General features: G+C 39.9%; 1 protein-coding gene across 1 annotated transcript in view; it reads left to right on the plus strand.

The window, feature by feature from the left end:
• Nucleotides 1-14,221, plus strand: part of LOC121507871 (myosin-9-like) — a 36,594-nt gene extending 22,373 nt beyond the window's left edge. The window contains exons 26-43 of the mRNA XM_041784239.1: nucleotides 905-1,028; nucleotides 1,467-1,638; nucleotides 1,771-1,983; nucleotides 2,106-2,250; nucleotides 2,333-2,539; nucleotides 2,640-2,744; nucleotides 3,075-3,227; nucleotides 4,615-4,863; nucleotides 5,229-5,441; nucleotides 5,607-5,819; nucleotides 5,969-6,130; nucleotides 6,242-6,370; nucleotides 7,294-7,382; nucleotides 9,942-10,065; nucleotides 10,259-10,467; nucleotides 10,661-10,769; nucleotides 10,886-11,058; nucleotides 13,242-14,221. Coding sequence (XP_041640173.1) covers nucleotides 905-1,028; nucleotides 1,467-1,638; nucleotides 1,771-1,983; nucleotides 2,106-2,250; nucleotides 2,333-2,539; nucleotides 2,640-2,744; nucleotides 3,075-3,227; nucleotides 4,615-4,863; nucleotides 5,229-5,441; nucleotides 5,607-5,819; nucleotides 5,969-6,130; nucleotides 6,242-6,370; nucleotides 7,294-7,382; nucleotides 9,942-10,065; nucleotides 10,259-10,467; nucleotides 10,661-10,769; nucleotides 10,886-11,058; nucleotides 13,242-13,350 — 2,898 coding nt within the window. The 3' untranslated portion in view covers nucleotides 13,351-14,221. The remainder of the gene's footprint in view (nucleotides 1-904; nucleotides 1,029-1,466; nucleotides 1,639-1,770; nucleotides 1,984-2,105; nucleotides 2,251-2,332; nucleotides 2,540-2,639; nucleotides 2,745-3,074; nucleotides 3,228-4,614; nucleotides 4,864-5,228; nucleotides 5,442-5,606; nucleotides 5,820-5,968; nucleotides 6,131-6,241; nucleotides 6,371-7,293; nucleotides 7,383-9,941; nucleotides 10,066-10,258; nucleotides 10,468-10,660; nucleotides 10,770-10,885; nucleotides 11,059-13,241) is intronic.
• The last annotated feature ends 1,011 nt before the right edge of the window (nucleotides 14,222-15,232 follow it).

A 15,232-nucleotide genomic window follows, 5' to 3' on the forward strand; every position in this document is an offset into this window, starting at 1 on the left:
TGCCAATAGCTTGGCTTAACATGAATGTCCTCTAATTGTTACAGTGCTCACGGGTAACTTTAGACCTTTTTTTATCATCCTGGAGCTGATCATGAGCCATGATGGCTGAGTCTTTGCCTTTATGGCTATTCTGCCATCAAATCCAAATGGTAGTTTTCTGTTTTCTTCCACGTCTTTCTGGTTTTGGTTGCCATTTTAAAGCATTTTAGATCATTTTAGCTGAGCAGCTAAGTTGTCCCCCACCAGTCAACTTTTGAAAGTACGCTGTTCTTGGTACAGATTCAATCGCCCCATTTAAATCCCATCTTAAAACTTATATGCATAGACTTGATTTTATGTGATGTCTTCCTCTTACTCCCTATTTTTCCCTATTATTCCTTCAATCATCTTTCTACCTTTTTATCTCCATTTTCATTGTTACTATTCTTCTTATTGTCATTGTTACTATTATTATTGTTAATACTTTTTTTTTTTGCATGTTTTATATCTTTTCCTCTTCGTCAAGTTTTAATATCGCTTACTCTTCTCATTGTTTTGATTTCCTGTTAACCATGATCTTTATTTTAATACTGACCTCATTGTTTTTTTTTGCCTTTCCCCCTTTGTATCATCCTGCCCCTTTCAATTAATGATTTATCTACTCAGAATCAGCAGCATGCATGTCATGACTGTTTGGTCTGTTGGTTTTCTATTACTCTACCACACCTACTAGTAAATTGTTTGCCATGCAAAAATATAATTTCTACCAAAACCAGTGATTGATCTGGTTGGTAAAGTTGGACTGCTATTATTTTGAACCCAACTGTACTCATATGACTGTGAAGCTGTATGTGAGAATAGAGCGGAATTAATAAGAATTTCACGCACTGCAGCAATAACTTAAGATCTTGTTTTGTGACTGCAGGAGAAAAAACAGCTGGAGGAGAGGATATCAGAGTTCACCACCAACCTGACTGAGGAAGAAGAGAAGTCCAAAAGTCTACAGAAACTCAAGAATAAACACGAAGCAATGATCACTGAGTTAGAGGGCAAGTATTACTTGTACACCTATTTTGACCCACTGATAAATGAACCAGTATGTTCTTTTTTTTTCTATTGTCATTTATCAGAAAGTCTGCAGGGCTTTGCCCCCAACACACGTCTAAAACATTTAGAGACTACATTTAACATACATGAACAGTACTGTATCATATTTTGTCTGATTTTTCAGAGGTCTGCCTGTGTGTCACAGACACTTAGATTTAATCTCCACATTTCAGCATGATATTGAGGTCTACAGATAAGAATATTTGAATGAAAATTGATTTGAAGAAATAACTTGTTTTGCAAATCCGATGTCGCACCAGTAAACTGAATCTACCAACCAACAGACCGTGTGTTTAAACAAATTTTGTTTTAACCTCTTGAAGCAAATAATCAATTTAATAGATCAAAAAATTCTGCCATTCTTGTTTGTTCGCTCACAGATCGTCTCAGAAAGGAGGAAAAACAGCGTCAGGAGTTGGAAAAAAACAGACGTAAACTCGAAGGAGACTCCTCTGAGCTCGCAGACCACATTGCGGAACTGCAGGCTCAGATTGCGGAGCTCCGAGCTCAGCTGGCAAAGAAGGAGGAAGAACTCCTTGCTGCTCTGGCCAGGTTGTGGGAAAAAAAAATGTTTTTTTTTTAACCAGCTGAAACAAGAACAACAGTCAGGAGTCATTGTCCTACATATTGTCAAACATAGCACCTGTATGTCAGTCTCATCAGTCCTCTTTATCTTACCTCCAGAATTGAGGAAGAGGCTGCAGCCAAGAACGCAGCCCAAAAGAAGATCAGGGAGTTGGAGGCTCAGATGGCCGAGCTACAGGAGGATCTAGAGCTGGAGAGGCAGGCACGCTCAAAGGCTGAAAAACAGCGCAGGGACCTTGGAGAGGAACTGGAGGCACTTAAGACTGAGTTGGAGGACACACTGGACTCCACTGCAGCTCAGCAAGAGCTCAGGTAACATGTCAGCTTAACTAGTTTGATGTCATAAACCGGCCAAACCAATTCAAGTATTTGTTGATTTTCTATAAGAAACACAGATTTATATTATTGCTCTATCACTTATTCTGTCAATCCAGGTCTAAACGAGAGATGGAGGTCACCCAGCTGAAGAAGTCTCTGGAAGAAGAGGCCAAGACACATGAGCAGCAGATGGCAGACATGAGGCAAAAACACAATCAGGCTTTTGATGAGCTGAATGAACAACTGGAACAGGCCAAAAGGGTAATCTAATATTGTGATCAGAAGAGAAAGATGTACACACTTAAACATATAGTAATGTGTGTTGTGTATTTGTCTCTTGCAGGGCAAAGCATCGATTGAGAAAGCCAAGCAGGCCCTAGAGAGCGAGTGGAACGAGCTGCAGATTGAGATGAAGACTCTGACTCAGGGCAAAGGAGAATCCGAACACCGCCGCAAAAAGGCTGAGGCCCAGGTTCAAGAACTTCAGGTCAAAGTGGCAGAGAATGAACGACATAAGCAGGAGGTCAATGACAAAATGACCAAGATGCAGGTACAGTATGAATGAAATGGTCCTTAAATAAAAGCTAATGGTGTTTATGTGAGGATGATGGTGAGAAATTTGTGAGGTTAATTTTCTTTTTATCTTTTAGGCAGAACTGGATAATGTTAATGCCCTCCTGGGTGAAGCAGAAGGTAAAAACATCAAAACCAGCAAAGACCTTTCTTCTGTTGAGTCTCAGCTGCAGGATGCACAGGTAAACATGTTTATTACTAATACATCAAAACAGAAAACTATCTAAAGCTCCAGTCTCCCACTGAATCTACTTCAGGATTTACTTTCTCTATGATTAATGTGTTTCGCTTTTTGTAAAGAGGTTTGACTCGCGTGTTCTGTAATTGTTTGCTTCAGAGTCTTTTGTTGATTTTAGCATCATAGTGGCACTACTTACAAAGAATTGCAATTGTTACTTTGGCATCACTGATCTTATTACACATCACCTTAATATCAGAAAATACATGCAGAATGGCATAGACACTGAAGAATATATTTTTTCCTCAAGCTATTTTTTTTTCTCTAATTGCAGGAGTTGCTCCAAGAGGAGACTCGTCAGAAGTTATCTCTTTCTAGTCGCCTGAGGCAGATGGAAGATGACCAGAACAACCTGCGTGAAATGCTGGAGGATGAGGAGGAGAGCAAGAAGGCCGTGGAGAAGCAGGTCTCCTGTCTGCAGGCTCAGGTCAGTACACAGACATGTTTGTCTCACATTACTCTCAACAACTTTCTTGGAAATTCTATCTTCTGCAGCTGCAAGGACTAAGATCAATTGTAAGTTTATTCATGATTAAGTAGTTTTGACAGTGTCATAAATTCTTTGACCATTTTGTAAATATCAGATGTTTTGAAAAGAAATTAAGACGTGTTGGTGCCCTGATAATGAACCCTTTTTGATTCTGTAGACACTCACTTTTCCCTCTATTCATTTTTAAAAATCAAAATATCTCAACTTCTGTCTTCAAATTGCATTAAGATATCGACATCTACCTCAGGATTAATTGTAACACCTCTCACCTTAGGGTTCATCAGGTGTCGATTTCAGGTCATTATTATTGAATGTTAAAGTTGTCTCTTCCAAGTCAACTACCTCATACTAATGCAGTGGTTCCCAAACTTTTCATGTCGGCTCCCCTTTGGCAGATGAAAGTATTTTCATGCCCTACCTACCCCTCAGCATACACATCAACATGTAAAAATATGTAAACCTACGACAAACACATAGTGAGGATTTTTGCAAACAAATTCCTTGAATAACAATAAACATCGCCTTAAATGGAGTTCTAAAAATCAGACTCTGAAGAAAATAAAAACTTTTAACATTTTTAAAACTCATTTTTCCAGTTTTGCAATCATTTCAGGGACTACTGTTGGCTTGTTTAGTACTACAGCTCTTATCAGGTCCTGGGTGCAGCTTTGAGACTGCCACTCTCAGTTCATTTTCAATATCTAGCTCTGATCCATATTTTGTCTTGACTGAGGCAACAGCAGAAAACCTATTTCCCACTGCTAGTATGTTGCAAAGGGAGGAGTGCAGTCAGGGCTATCCTGCCTAGCAGTGGGTAAGCCTTTTCCACTCCACTCCAATACAAAATGCAGACCTTGTCTTGGACTTGAACTGCTACTGCATTGTGGAATCTGAGCTTCATTGTTGGTTTGAGGTGATAATAATGAATTGCTCCTCCTTTTCAGTGCTGAAGTCATCAGCTGATGTCGCGCCCCCCGGGGGGGCCTACTTTGGGAACCACTGTACTATTGTGTGCTAGTTAGCAGGGAGAGCTATCTTCTGATATACAGGTTGAACATCAACACGTAAAGCATTTTACATTAAGCTTGTGTGTCTAAATCCAGTTTTGCAGTCCTGCCTGTATGTCTTGTGACTTAAAACACTTTCTAAATGTTTAAAAGCTAAACCTTTATTTTTAAAAAAGGCATATCACACCTGATTTATTGTCCTGACTAAATCCTTCCCACTGCAGTCTTGATTTATTTGTAGATCAAATTTCCCACCCCTCCTGCATACATATACTTGCATACATTACGTCACTTCCTCTTTTCTTTCATGTCTCCAGCTGGCAGAAATGAAGAAGAAGCTGGACCAGGAGGCCTCTTCCCTGGAGGGAGCAGAAGAGGGCCGCAAGAAAGTCCAGCGGGAGTTGGACAGCATCATGCAGCAACTGGAGGAGAAGACTTCAGCATACGACAAGTTGGACAAGACAAAAAAACGTTTACAGCAAGAGCTGGATGACCTTTTAGTGGACCAGGACAACTTGAGGCAGATTGTATCCAACCTGGAGAGGAAGCAGAAGAAGTTTGACCAGGTATCATTTCAATGATTCATTTTGTCAGCGAGCAAGGACAGATTAAGGTTGAGTACCACTGCTGTAGAGAATAATAAAGAAGTTGGTCTTTGATAAATAGACTGAAGCAAGATTACTGAGGAGAATGGCATAAGGAAGAGAAAAGTGTTTAAAAGAAAAACTTTCTTCTGTGTGAATGATGCAGTAAATCTACTCTGTTAATAAAGTTTGTAATTTAATCTGAAGATTATTTCTTTGAGGAAAACAAACCCTATTAAATTTACCACTTGAAGTTTTCTTTAGCACACAATTTTAGTGAAAGTTTTTGTATATGTAGCAGAGATATCACTGCCTTTTCTTTGTCTCTTTGTCTTTTATTCCTCTAGATGCTGGCCGAGGAGAAAACGATTTCCACTCAGTATGCAGAGGAACGTGACAAGGCCGAGGCTGAGGCCAGGGAGAAGGAGACAAGAGCTCTGACACTGGCCCGTGATTTAGAGACCATAACTGACCAGAAAGATGAGCTGGATCGAGCCAATAAGCTGTTGAAAGCGGAGATGGAAGACCTGATGTGCTCCAAGGATGATGTTGGCAAGAGTGTAAGAAATCATGGCTTAAACACTGATTTTGCCTAGAGTAAAAAACAAACATTTTAATCATAATTTATTCAAAAAAAGGTCTCATTGTAACTCAGCAGAGGTTATGATTAATAATGTCATACTCTATATAATATTCTGTTAGTAAAACAACCTCCCCACCTACAGGTTCATGAGCTGGAGAGGTCAAAGCGTGCCATGGACCAGCAGCTGGAGGAGATGAAGACTCAGCTGGAGGAGCTGGAAGATGAGCTACAGGCCACAGAGGATGCCAAGCTGCGTCTGGAGGTCAACATGCAGGCCATGAAGGCCCAGTTTGACCGAGACCTGCAGGCCAGAGATGAGCAGGGAGAGGACAGGAGGAAACAGCTGGTCAAACAGGTTTCAAAGAAAAAAAACTCTTATAATTTTATAGCAAAGCTTTTACAAACAATTGCACACTTCTTGTTTAAATAACATTTCCGCAAACAGTGACTGGTCTATAAATGCAGTATGTAGTTCTGAAAACCACATGTCCTTTTGATCTTTAGGTGCGTGAGATGGAGGTTGAGCTCGAAGAGGAACGCAGGCAACGCTCTCAGGCTCTTTCAGCCAGGAAAAAACTGGAGCTGGACCTTGGAGAGCTTGAACAGCAGATCGATGCTGCCAACAAGGGACGTGATGATGCCCTCAAACAGCTGAAAAAACTCCAGGTAAAACAGGCCCACACATGACTATTAACACCGTGAGATCACTTTTCAAATACACTTTGATTTTGAGGGTGTTTAATTGATTCTTCTTTGCATGCTTCCTGTTCTATCCAGGCCCAAATGAAAGAACAGATGAGAGAGCTGGATGAGCTGTGTTTGTCCAGGGATGAAGCTGTCAACAGTGCCAGAGAGACTGAGAAGAAACTCAAGACAATGGAGGCAGATGCTGCTCAAATTCAGGAGGTATGACAGTAATTTGAAAACCTGGTTTGTCATAGACTGACCCAGATAATGATGAGGATTTTTAACTGGTGGAGTTTTATTAGCAGGGGGTACCATCAGTGTAGCACTGGGCGGAAAAGGGGTACTGATTACCCGGGCCCACAATAGGAAGGGGCCCTTGAGAATCCTCCAATGAAAATTGTGTTTTTATTTATCTTTTTTGGTAATTGGTGAACCAAAAGCAACTGAATGAGTCGGTCCACAGAGTGAAATTTGTATCAAATATAGTAAAGTAAAATACCGGGGGGGGGGGGGAGGGACGACTCTGCTCCTCCCTTAAAAATGTCCAAATGGTGTAGTCCAGCGCTGTGAAACAATGCCAGTTAATTCAATTTAACCATAGTAAAAATATTGCTCATAAATGGGGAAATTATAGTTAAAAAATACATTAAATTGCATAGATACTTAGATGGGGCCCAAAACCCCTAGCTATACCCCTGGGGGGTAATACTGCAAAGTGAAAACTGATGTCATTTTTTTTTCACTGGTTCCTAAACTTTTTTCCTTGAAGCCCCCCCTTTATTTGTACCCAAGAGCTGAGCACTGGACCCCATGTTTGGAACCACTGATCCTACTAGCCATCAGAATCAGAAATATCTGAATTTTGGAAATTTGGAGTAAACATCATTACAGTGGTGTCATTTTACTTTATCTCTGGCATGTACAACACTGTTATTTCCAGTTAGGGCAAAATAAAAATGACACTGATCCCTCTGTGCTTTGTGTCTGGATTATTATTGTATATCAGGATTCCTACCATTTTAAAGTGTGGCAGATCTTCTCAAGAACATATTTTCTCTTCTCTTTGTAAAATATTTTGTGTGTTGCATTCAGCAATTACAGTCATAACAAAGTCATCTTAAACATGTTTCTCTTTCTTCCAGGATCTGGCTACCGCAGAGAGACTCAAGAGACAAATTCAGGCAGAAAGGGATGAACTCCAGGATGAGATGAACAACAGTAACACCAAGAAGTAAGGAACACTAATGGTGACTTTTAACCCTCAGGCATCACTTTAATTTACTAATAAAGGACAAAAATGTCCACTTCCAAAAAACTGCTATAAAAAGTCAGGTTAATATTTTTTTTTCTGCTTTTTTTTTTACATACGTCTCTTAAACAACTTTAGCTGTGCACAAAACTGCCATATATTTAATCATTTTGAAGATTTTAACCCTTTGAATGCCAGTTTGATTACTTAAAGTCAATGGGCTCTATTTTCGTAGACCAGGCGCAGGCGTGGCGCACCTGCCCTGCGCCGCGCCAACGGGATATGTACAGGGCATTTTGCAATTTTCGTGCACGGCGCAGTCCGGCGCGGCGCGCTCACGCCTCCGTCCCTCCCACCGGCGCAAGTGGCAAAGAAGGCGTGAGTGGGTTTAACACAGCCGAGTGTAATCTTCACCAATCAAATGAACGCCTCTCCTTGCCTTTAAATGCACTGCGGGCAAGGCGCAGTGCCAATTTCACCTCGCCACCACCATGGACGAAGACAGCAGCAGCAGCTCCAGGCGGCCAAACTTCTCCCAGGAGGAAACTGATGTGCTGGTCCGGGAGGTCCAAGCTCGCAGTACCAGAATATATGGTAATGCTAACAGACCTCCACGGGCTGATGATGCAAAAAGTGCCTGGGAGGAAGTTACTAATATTGTCAATCAAGTTTGCCCAGATATTCTGAGAACCGCTGCCCAATGTAAAAAAACGGGTCAATGATGTAAGGAGAAGGGCCAAAAAAAAAGCTGTCAGAGCAAAGAAGGCACACAGTGGCCACCAGGCTGCGCATCAGAGGCCACGATGCACGTCACTGTGTGGACCACCTCGCGGGACAGATGTAATCTGTTCCTGTGTCATGAATAGATTACAAAATGAAGTGACAATGACATTAAACACAGCAGCAGGCTAATCCAGGCATCATGCTTGTGATCCACCTGCATTCCTGCTCTGTCATCACCAAATAGGAGAACCTTTGGTGATATATTCTCTCCCGGTATCTCCTCCTCCTTGCAATAATGTACTCCATCTTTTTAGATCACGTTAAGAATAAAGATTAAATCGGATGCCGTGGCTGTTTGTGGTTGGCTGAGAGATGTGAACTCGCTAGTTTTTATCACTCCCAGCTGCCATCAGGTTGAGTTTCAATTACGCGTGACAAACATCTTTGATCTGACATCAGATGTGACGGGACAATTTATGTAGATACAAATGTATATGCTGGTTCAGACGGTTACATTAAATAGTGGTTGCTTTGATTGTTTATTGCATTGAAATGTGTCTGACATTCTGGAAACCTGCCTGTGAGGTTTTGGTGACGTGTGCACACTGCGTGCCTGTCAGCCAAATTACCACTACACCTGGCGCGCTTCGCCTGCGCCGAGAATAGACCAGGTTGGAGCTGGCGGGCTTTCAGTGCACCTTCCGCGCAGTGTTTTGGCACGAAATTGTCACTGCGCCAAGCTGAATCTGTCGACACCTCCCCCTGGTGCTCCGACACACCCATCTCGACGCAGCCCGGTCTACCAAATTGCCAAATTGGCTGCGCACGGTGGTGCACCAAACGAAATTACGAAATTACTACGTTTTCTAGGAAAAAAGCGAAAAAATGTGATATCTTCCTCAAACCAAATGCTGGATGGTTGGGGCATTATTTCTGGATCCAGCTTGGATATGTCAATGGTGAGCCAAGATATTGACATATTGTTGATGGTTGAAAAATTTTGAGGATTTTAACCCTTAAAATGCCAGTTTGATTGCAGGATGGTCATTTTCTTCTAAAAAAACACACAAAACAGTAATTATTTTCCGGATAACTAATGTTGGGGGGTGGGGGTGTTTATTTTAAATCAGTCCTGGGCATGTCAAACATTAGCCAAAATATTGACTTTGATGCATTATTTGTTTTTGTGTAGCATCCGATTTAAAATTTAATTTAAATTTAATACCCTTCCGAGTCACTTGTGGACAAAAACATCCCGTTGACTCCCATCCAAACCACATTTTTTGATCTCATAGCTGTTGCGTGATATAATCATGCATTCTGTGATGTTATGGTTTCATTTTCTATGGTTTCAGAAAAAAATATTAATCTGTTAACTTTTATAGCAGTTTTTCGGAAGTGGACATTTTTGTCCTTAATGACTTTAAAGGGTAGTCAATTTGTTTTGCATTGTTCCCCTGACCTATTACAGCAATTGAAATTTGAATTCAAAAATTTGCCAAGAAATAAACTTTGTTGCAAAAAATTAGGCCATATGCAATAACCCAGCCAAAATGGTGAGCAGAGAAAGAGAAAAAAAATTTGCCCAAATAGACAAAAACGTCCCTAGTGATGCCTGAGGGTTAACTGAGTATTTCAGTAGAAAACTTAACTAGCATCCACAAATATGGATAAATACTGCTGTATAACTTTCCTTTACAGCATTTGTTGCAAATTAATAAAAATACTGTTATATTACATTTCACATATCCTTTGATCCTCAAAAGCACATATTCTTTACTCTAACTGTGACTCCTCTTCCTCATTTGTCATTGCCAGCTCTCTGCTCACAGATGAGAAGAGGAGGCTTGAGGCTCGAATCACCCAGCTGGAGGAAGAACTGGAGGAGGAGCAGGTCAACACAGAGATGACCAACGATCATTTGAAGAGAACCACGCTGCAGGTATACACATACAAATGTCTTTATTAAAGGCACTGAAAATGTTTGTCTTTCTTCGCAAGTATGAAAAGTCTTTTATGTTCAGTTTATGGCACACTATATTCCAATAAAGATTACATGAGATTTTAACAGTGTGGCACATTTCAATACTTAATTCTTTACAAATCATCTCGTGTGTTTGTGTGTCTAATATCAGGCCGATCAATTGACCACGGAGCTGTCTGCAGAGCGCAGCAACTCCCAGCGTTTGGAGGGGGCTCGTTCCCAGATGGATCGCCAGAACAAGGAGCTGAAGCTAAAGCTGCAGGAGCTTGAGGGAACCATCAAGTCCAAGTACAAATCCACCATCACCTCTTTGGAGGCCAAGATCCTCCAGCTAGAAGATCAGCTGGACACTGAGTCAAAGTGAGCGTACAGATTCTTTAATTGTGAATAAATCAGTGACAAAGACAGATCTAAAGATTCAGTGGTTTATCTGTTTCTATACAGTCAAAAATGATGTACAGTCAGTCAATAAATTATGGATAGAATTAAAAATATATACATTTATTTATATATTTTCTTACTTATGCAACTTTTCTGTTTCAACTTATCTCAGGGAGCGTCAGGGGGCCTCCAGGCTGGCCAGGAGGACCGAGAAGAAGCTGAAAGAGGTGCTGCTGCAGGTTGACGATGAGAGACGCAACACAGAGCAGTACAAAGACCAGGTCAGCTCAGTCCTGTTTTGTAATTTGTTTCATCCTGAATATGGCTGTTAATTCTTTATTGTGTGACGTTTTTCTATGTTGGCGCCCCCCAGATTTAATGAACCCTCTTTCTACAGGTGGAGAAGACTAACATCCGAATGCGCCAGCTGAAGCGTCAACTAGAGGAGGCCGAGGAGGAGTTGACACGAGCCAATGCCTACCGCAGAAAGCTGCAGAGGGAGCTGGATGATGCTGCAGAGTCAGCAGATGCTATGAACCTTGAAGTCAGCTCTTTGAGAAGCAAGTTCAGGTAGAGAGCTCTAAAGTTTTCTTTCCCAGGAGTACAAATGCAAATGTGAAAAAGAGAGTTTAATAAAGGTTACTTTGGTCTGAGAAATTCAAGTTTTAAAATGAAGGAGATTTATGAGTGTGGATGTTGAAATGAGTTAAGCCTCATCTTATGCCCTTCTCATTTCTGCTAATACAATCATGGATGGAAGTATTGGCACCCCTAGAATTTTTCCAGAAAATACACCATTTCTCCCAGAAATTGTTGCAATTACAAATGTTTTTAGTATACACACGTTTATTTCATCTATCTGCCTTGGATTAACACAAAAAGCAGAGGGGAAAAAAAACAAAATTGATATAATTTTACACAAAATTAAAAAATGGGCCAGACAAAATTATTGGTACCTTTTGAAAACTATGGGTAAATAATTTTATTTTAAGCATCTGATGCTCATTTAGACTTATCTGTGCCAATAACAGGTGCTGGCAGTACAGAAATCACCCCTGAAGCCAGTTAGAAAGTATAAAAGTTGACTCAACCTTTATGTTGTGTGCCTGTGTGTGTCACACCAAGCATGGAGAAGAGAAAGAAAAGCTGAGAATTGTCTGAGGACTTGGGAAACAAAATTGTGGAAAAATATGAACAATCTCAAGGTTACAAGACCATCTCCAGAGATCTTGAAAATCCTTTATTTAATCAAGAAGTTTATAACCCATGGAACTGTGGCTAATCTCCCTGGACGTGGACGGGAGAGAAAAATTGACCAAAGAATGCAACGCAGGATAGTTGGAATGGTGGATAAACATCCTCAGTTAACTTCCACACAAATTTAGTCTGTCCTGCAGACTCAGGGTGCAACAGTGTCAGCTCAGACCATACGTCGGCATCTGAATGAGATGAAGCGCTATGGCAGGAGACCGAGGAGAACCCCACTGCTGACAAAAAGACATAAAAAAAAAAAAGCCAGACTGGAGTTTGCAAAAATGTACCTGAGGAAGCCTCAATCCTTCTGGGAAACGTTTTGTAGACAGATGAGACTAAGGTAGAGCTTTTTGGAAAAGCACGTCATTCTACTGTTTACAGAAAACAGAATGAGGCCTATAAAGAAAAGAACACAGTACCTACAGTCAAACATGGTGGTGGTTCAAAGATATTTTGGGGGTGTTTTGCTGCCTCTGGCACTGGGTGCCTCAACTGTGTGCAAGGAATCATGAAATCTGAGACTAACAAAATATTTTTGGCTGCAATGTAGGGCCTAGTGTCAGAAAGCTGGGTCTGTGTCAGAGATCATGAGTGTTCCAGCAGGAGAATGACCCAAAACATACCTCAAAAAGCACCAAGAAATGGTTGGAGACAAAGCACTGGAGAGTTCTGAAGTGGCCAGCAATGAGTCTGGATCAAAATCCCATTGAACACCTATGGAGAGATCTCAAAATTGCTGTTGCAAGAAGGCACCCTTCAAATCTGAGAGACCTGGAGCAGTTTGCAAAAGAAGAGTGGTCCAAAATTCCAGTGGAGAGGTGTAAGAAGCTTGTTGATGGTTATAGGAAGTGATTGGTTTCAGTTATTTCTTCCCAAGGGTGTGCAACCAAATATGAAGTTGAGGGTGCCAACAATTTTGTCTGCCCCATTTTTTGAGTTTTGTGTAAAATTATGTCAATTTGGTCTTTTTTTCTTCTGTTTTTTTGTGTTATTTCAACGAACATAAATGAAATAAACATGTGTATACCAAAAACATTTGTAATTGCAACAATTTCTGGGGGAAATGATGTATTTTCTGGAAAAATTCTAGGGGTGCCAATACTTCCTTCCATGACTGGAGCTAAATTGGCTCCATCTATCATAAAATCCCAATTCCTCTGACTAACCTGTCAATGTTCATGCGTGATTGTCAATGGAACTGTTGACTCTTGAAGAGAGAACTGTCAAACATCATTTTTTTTCATCAGAAATAATCAACTGCCCATCCTGCATCCCATGATATTAAAAAGTGCTGTGTTGATCCAAAATTAAACTTTTAGCATTGTTTAACGTAAGCTCTTGCTCATTAGGGCCAGTTGTAAGGACTTAAAAATAGATGATAGACTCAATTATTGTGGGTATTAAATAATGCCTTTTCTTTTTAATGTGGAATTTATTTGAATTTGTGTAACTGTGCATCATTTTACTATGTTGAACCTTTTTCTTTTTTTGTTTTGAAGGCGTGGGGATTTACCTTTAAAAAGTCGATGTGCAGTGATCCGCTCTGGTTTGGACAGCGATGAGGATGTGGACATGCAGACTGAGGCAACTGAGCCTGCAGCAGAATAAAGAGAGGAGACACCAGAGAGGTCAATTAAAATGACCACTTTGAAAATGCAGATATAATAAAACATTGGCTAAGCACAGTTTCAATTAAGACTTTTTTCTCAGCGGCTTCAGCCTTGTATTCCTTTTGACTGTCATCATAAATAGCCTTACTTTTTCTTTTTAAATTAAAAAACATTTATATTTGGCCAAATTATCATTTTCATCTCAGTCAACATGAAAAAGGGTTTTCTAAAATGTTTCCCACATACTTTTCCTGGTATATTTTTCTACTTAATGGGTGTATTTCATCAAATAATATTGCTTCATTTTATTTTTTACTTGAGATTTATATGCCATTACTGTACCACTGTGGGGAATACTGGACATGTTATGCTTTTTTGCACAAAAATGGGTCTTTAGGTAGTTTTGATGCAGTTCATGTTGGTTGGTGTCACTATAAATTTGTATTGTATGCTCAAATTTTGTCATGCTTTACCTCAACCAATTTTGTACAATGCCAACACAAACAAACATAGGAGAAACAAAGTTGATTTGTTGTTATAACTGTTGGCACAAATGTTGTGCCACCACTTGTGGTATCTTGGTTGATTCATCAACTCACTTTTTTTTTTTTTTTGTACGCTTTTTCGATATTGGTGGTGGGTTTTTTTTGTATTTGATCTCTGCTTGTGCCATGCTTTGTATAGCACACATGGTTTCCATTAGCACATTAGCCTCTGAAAGCATCCCAGAATTAACACCCTTACATTTTACATCCATAATACCCTAACACTGTAATATTAAGTTTCAAGTTAAAGTCATGCTATTTGAATGCTGTCCCTTATTTCATCAAATGCCTTAATGCAATAAATTCACAAAATTATGAATTGAATTTGACTTTATGTCTCACGCATGCGTTGTAAAAGAAGTTGGCTTAAAGGTGCAGTGTGTAATATTTAGCCTAGTAGCATTTAGCTGAACAAACTTGGTAAAATAAAGCAAAACATTTCTAAGACTGTCTATCTAAATAAGTGTTTAGTCATCTAAATTCAAAAATAGCTATTTTGAAAAAACAACTCAGAATAAACCTTTAATTCATACATGGGGTTCTAGATGTTGATATTCAGTTTTACACATTGCACCTTTAAATGATGATTTGTATGTTTAATATTTCTCTTGAAACAATACTCATATCATCAATTCCCTAAATTAAAACTTTCCTGCCCATAACATTGTGAAAAGAGCCCTACCAAGTGTTACTTCAGTTGTGTATTAAAGGGACATACAGCTGAAGTTGCAGGGGCTTAAGCTGAGACAGCAGGGGCCGCTCTTGTTTCATAAAGCACCAGTTCCTACATTTATTTTATCAAATCAAACATGTAAACCAGTGCAAATCATAGCAAAGATGGCAAGAGGAATCATTAACAATGCTACGCCTAGAGCAAAACATATTGTATCATACATGATTTAATGGTTACATGACTTTACAACTGGAAAAATGAACGTCTTGATCAGATTTTGAGCATTTCATGAAAAGCTCTTCACACTGAACTGCATGTAACCAAGGGACGATTTGAGGCAAACACACAACACTGATACAATTATACAGACACAGAAAACACGAGTACTTTAGAGTTTCTCTGCTGCAGTCTGTGGTTTTTGATTGCATTGTTTGCAGTGATGGTCATACCCCTGAAGGTAAGATAATAGAGGGATATGTGTATGTTTTTGATAAGTTATTTTCCCCTTGTTGTTATGATATTGCCCATTTTATAGTCAGAGATAATGGTAGGATGTGAGTGCATCAACCTCTGGAGAAACATCAAAATGAAACAGAAATTGACTTGTCAAAAAGAAAGGGATTTTACAAGGGGGATTTTACTCAACAAACTACCTGATAACT

This window comes from Cheilinus undulatus, linkage group 4 (genome assembly GCF_018320785.1).
Source record: "Cheilinus undulatus linkage group 4, ASM1832078v1, whole genome shotgun sequence".
In the NCBI taxonomy this organism is placed as follows: domain Eukaryota; kingdom Metazoa; phylum Chordata; class Actinopteri; order Labriformes; family Labridae; genus Cheilinus; species Cheilinus undulatus.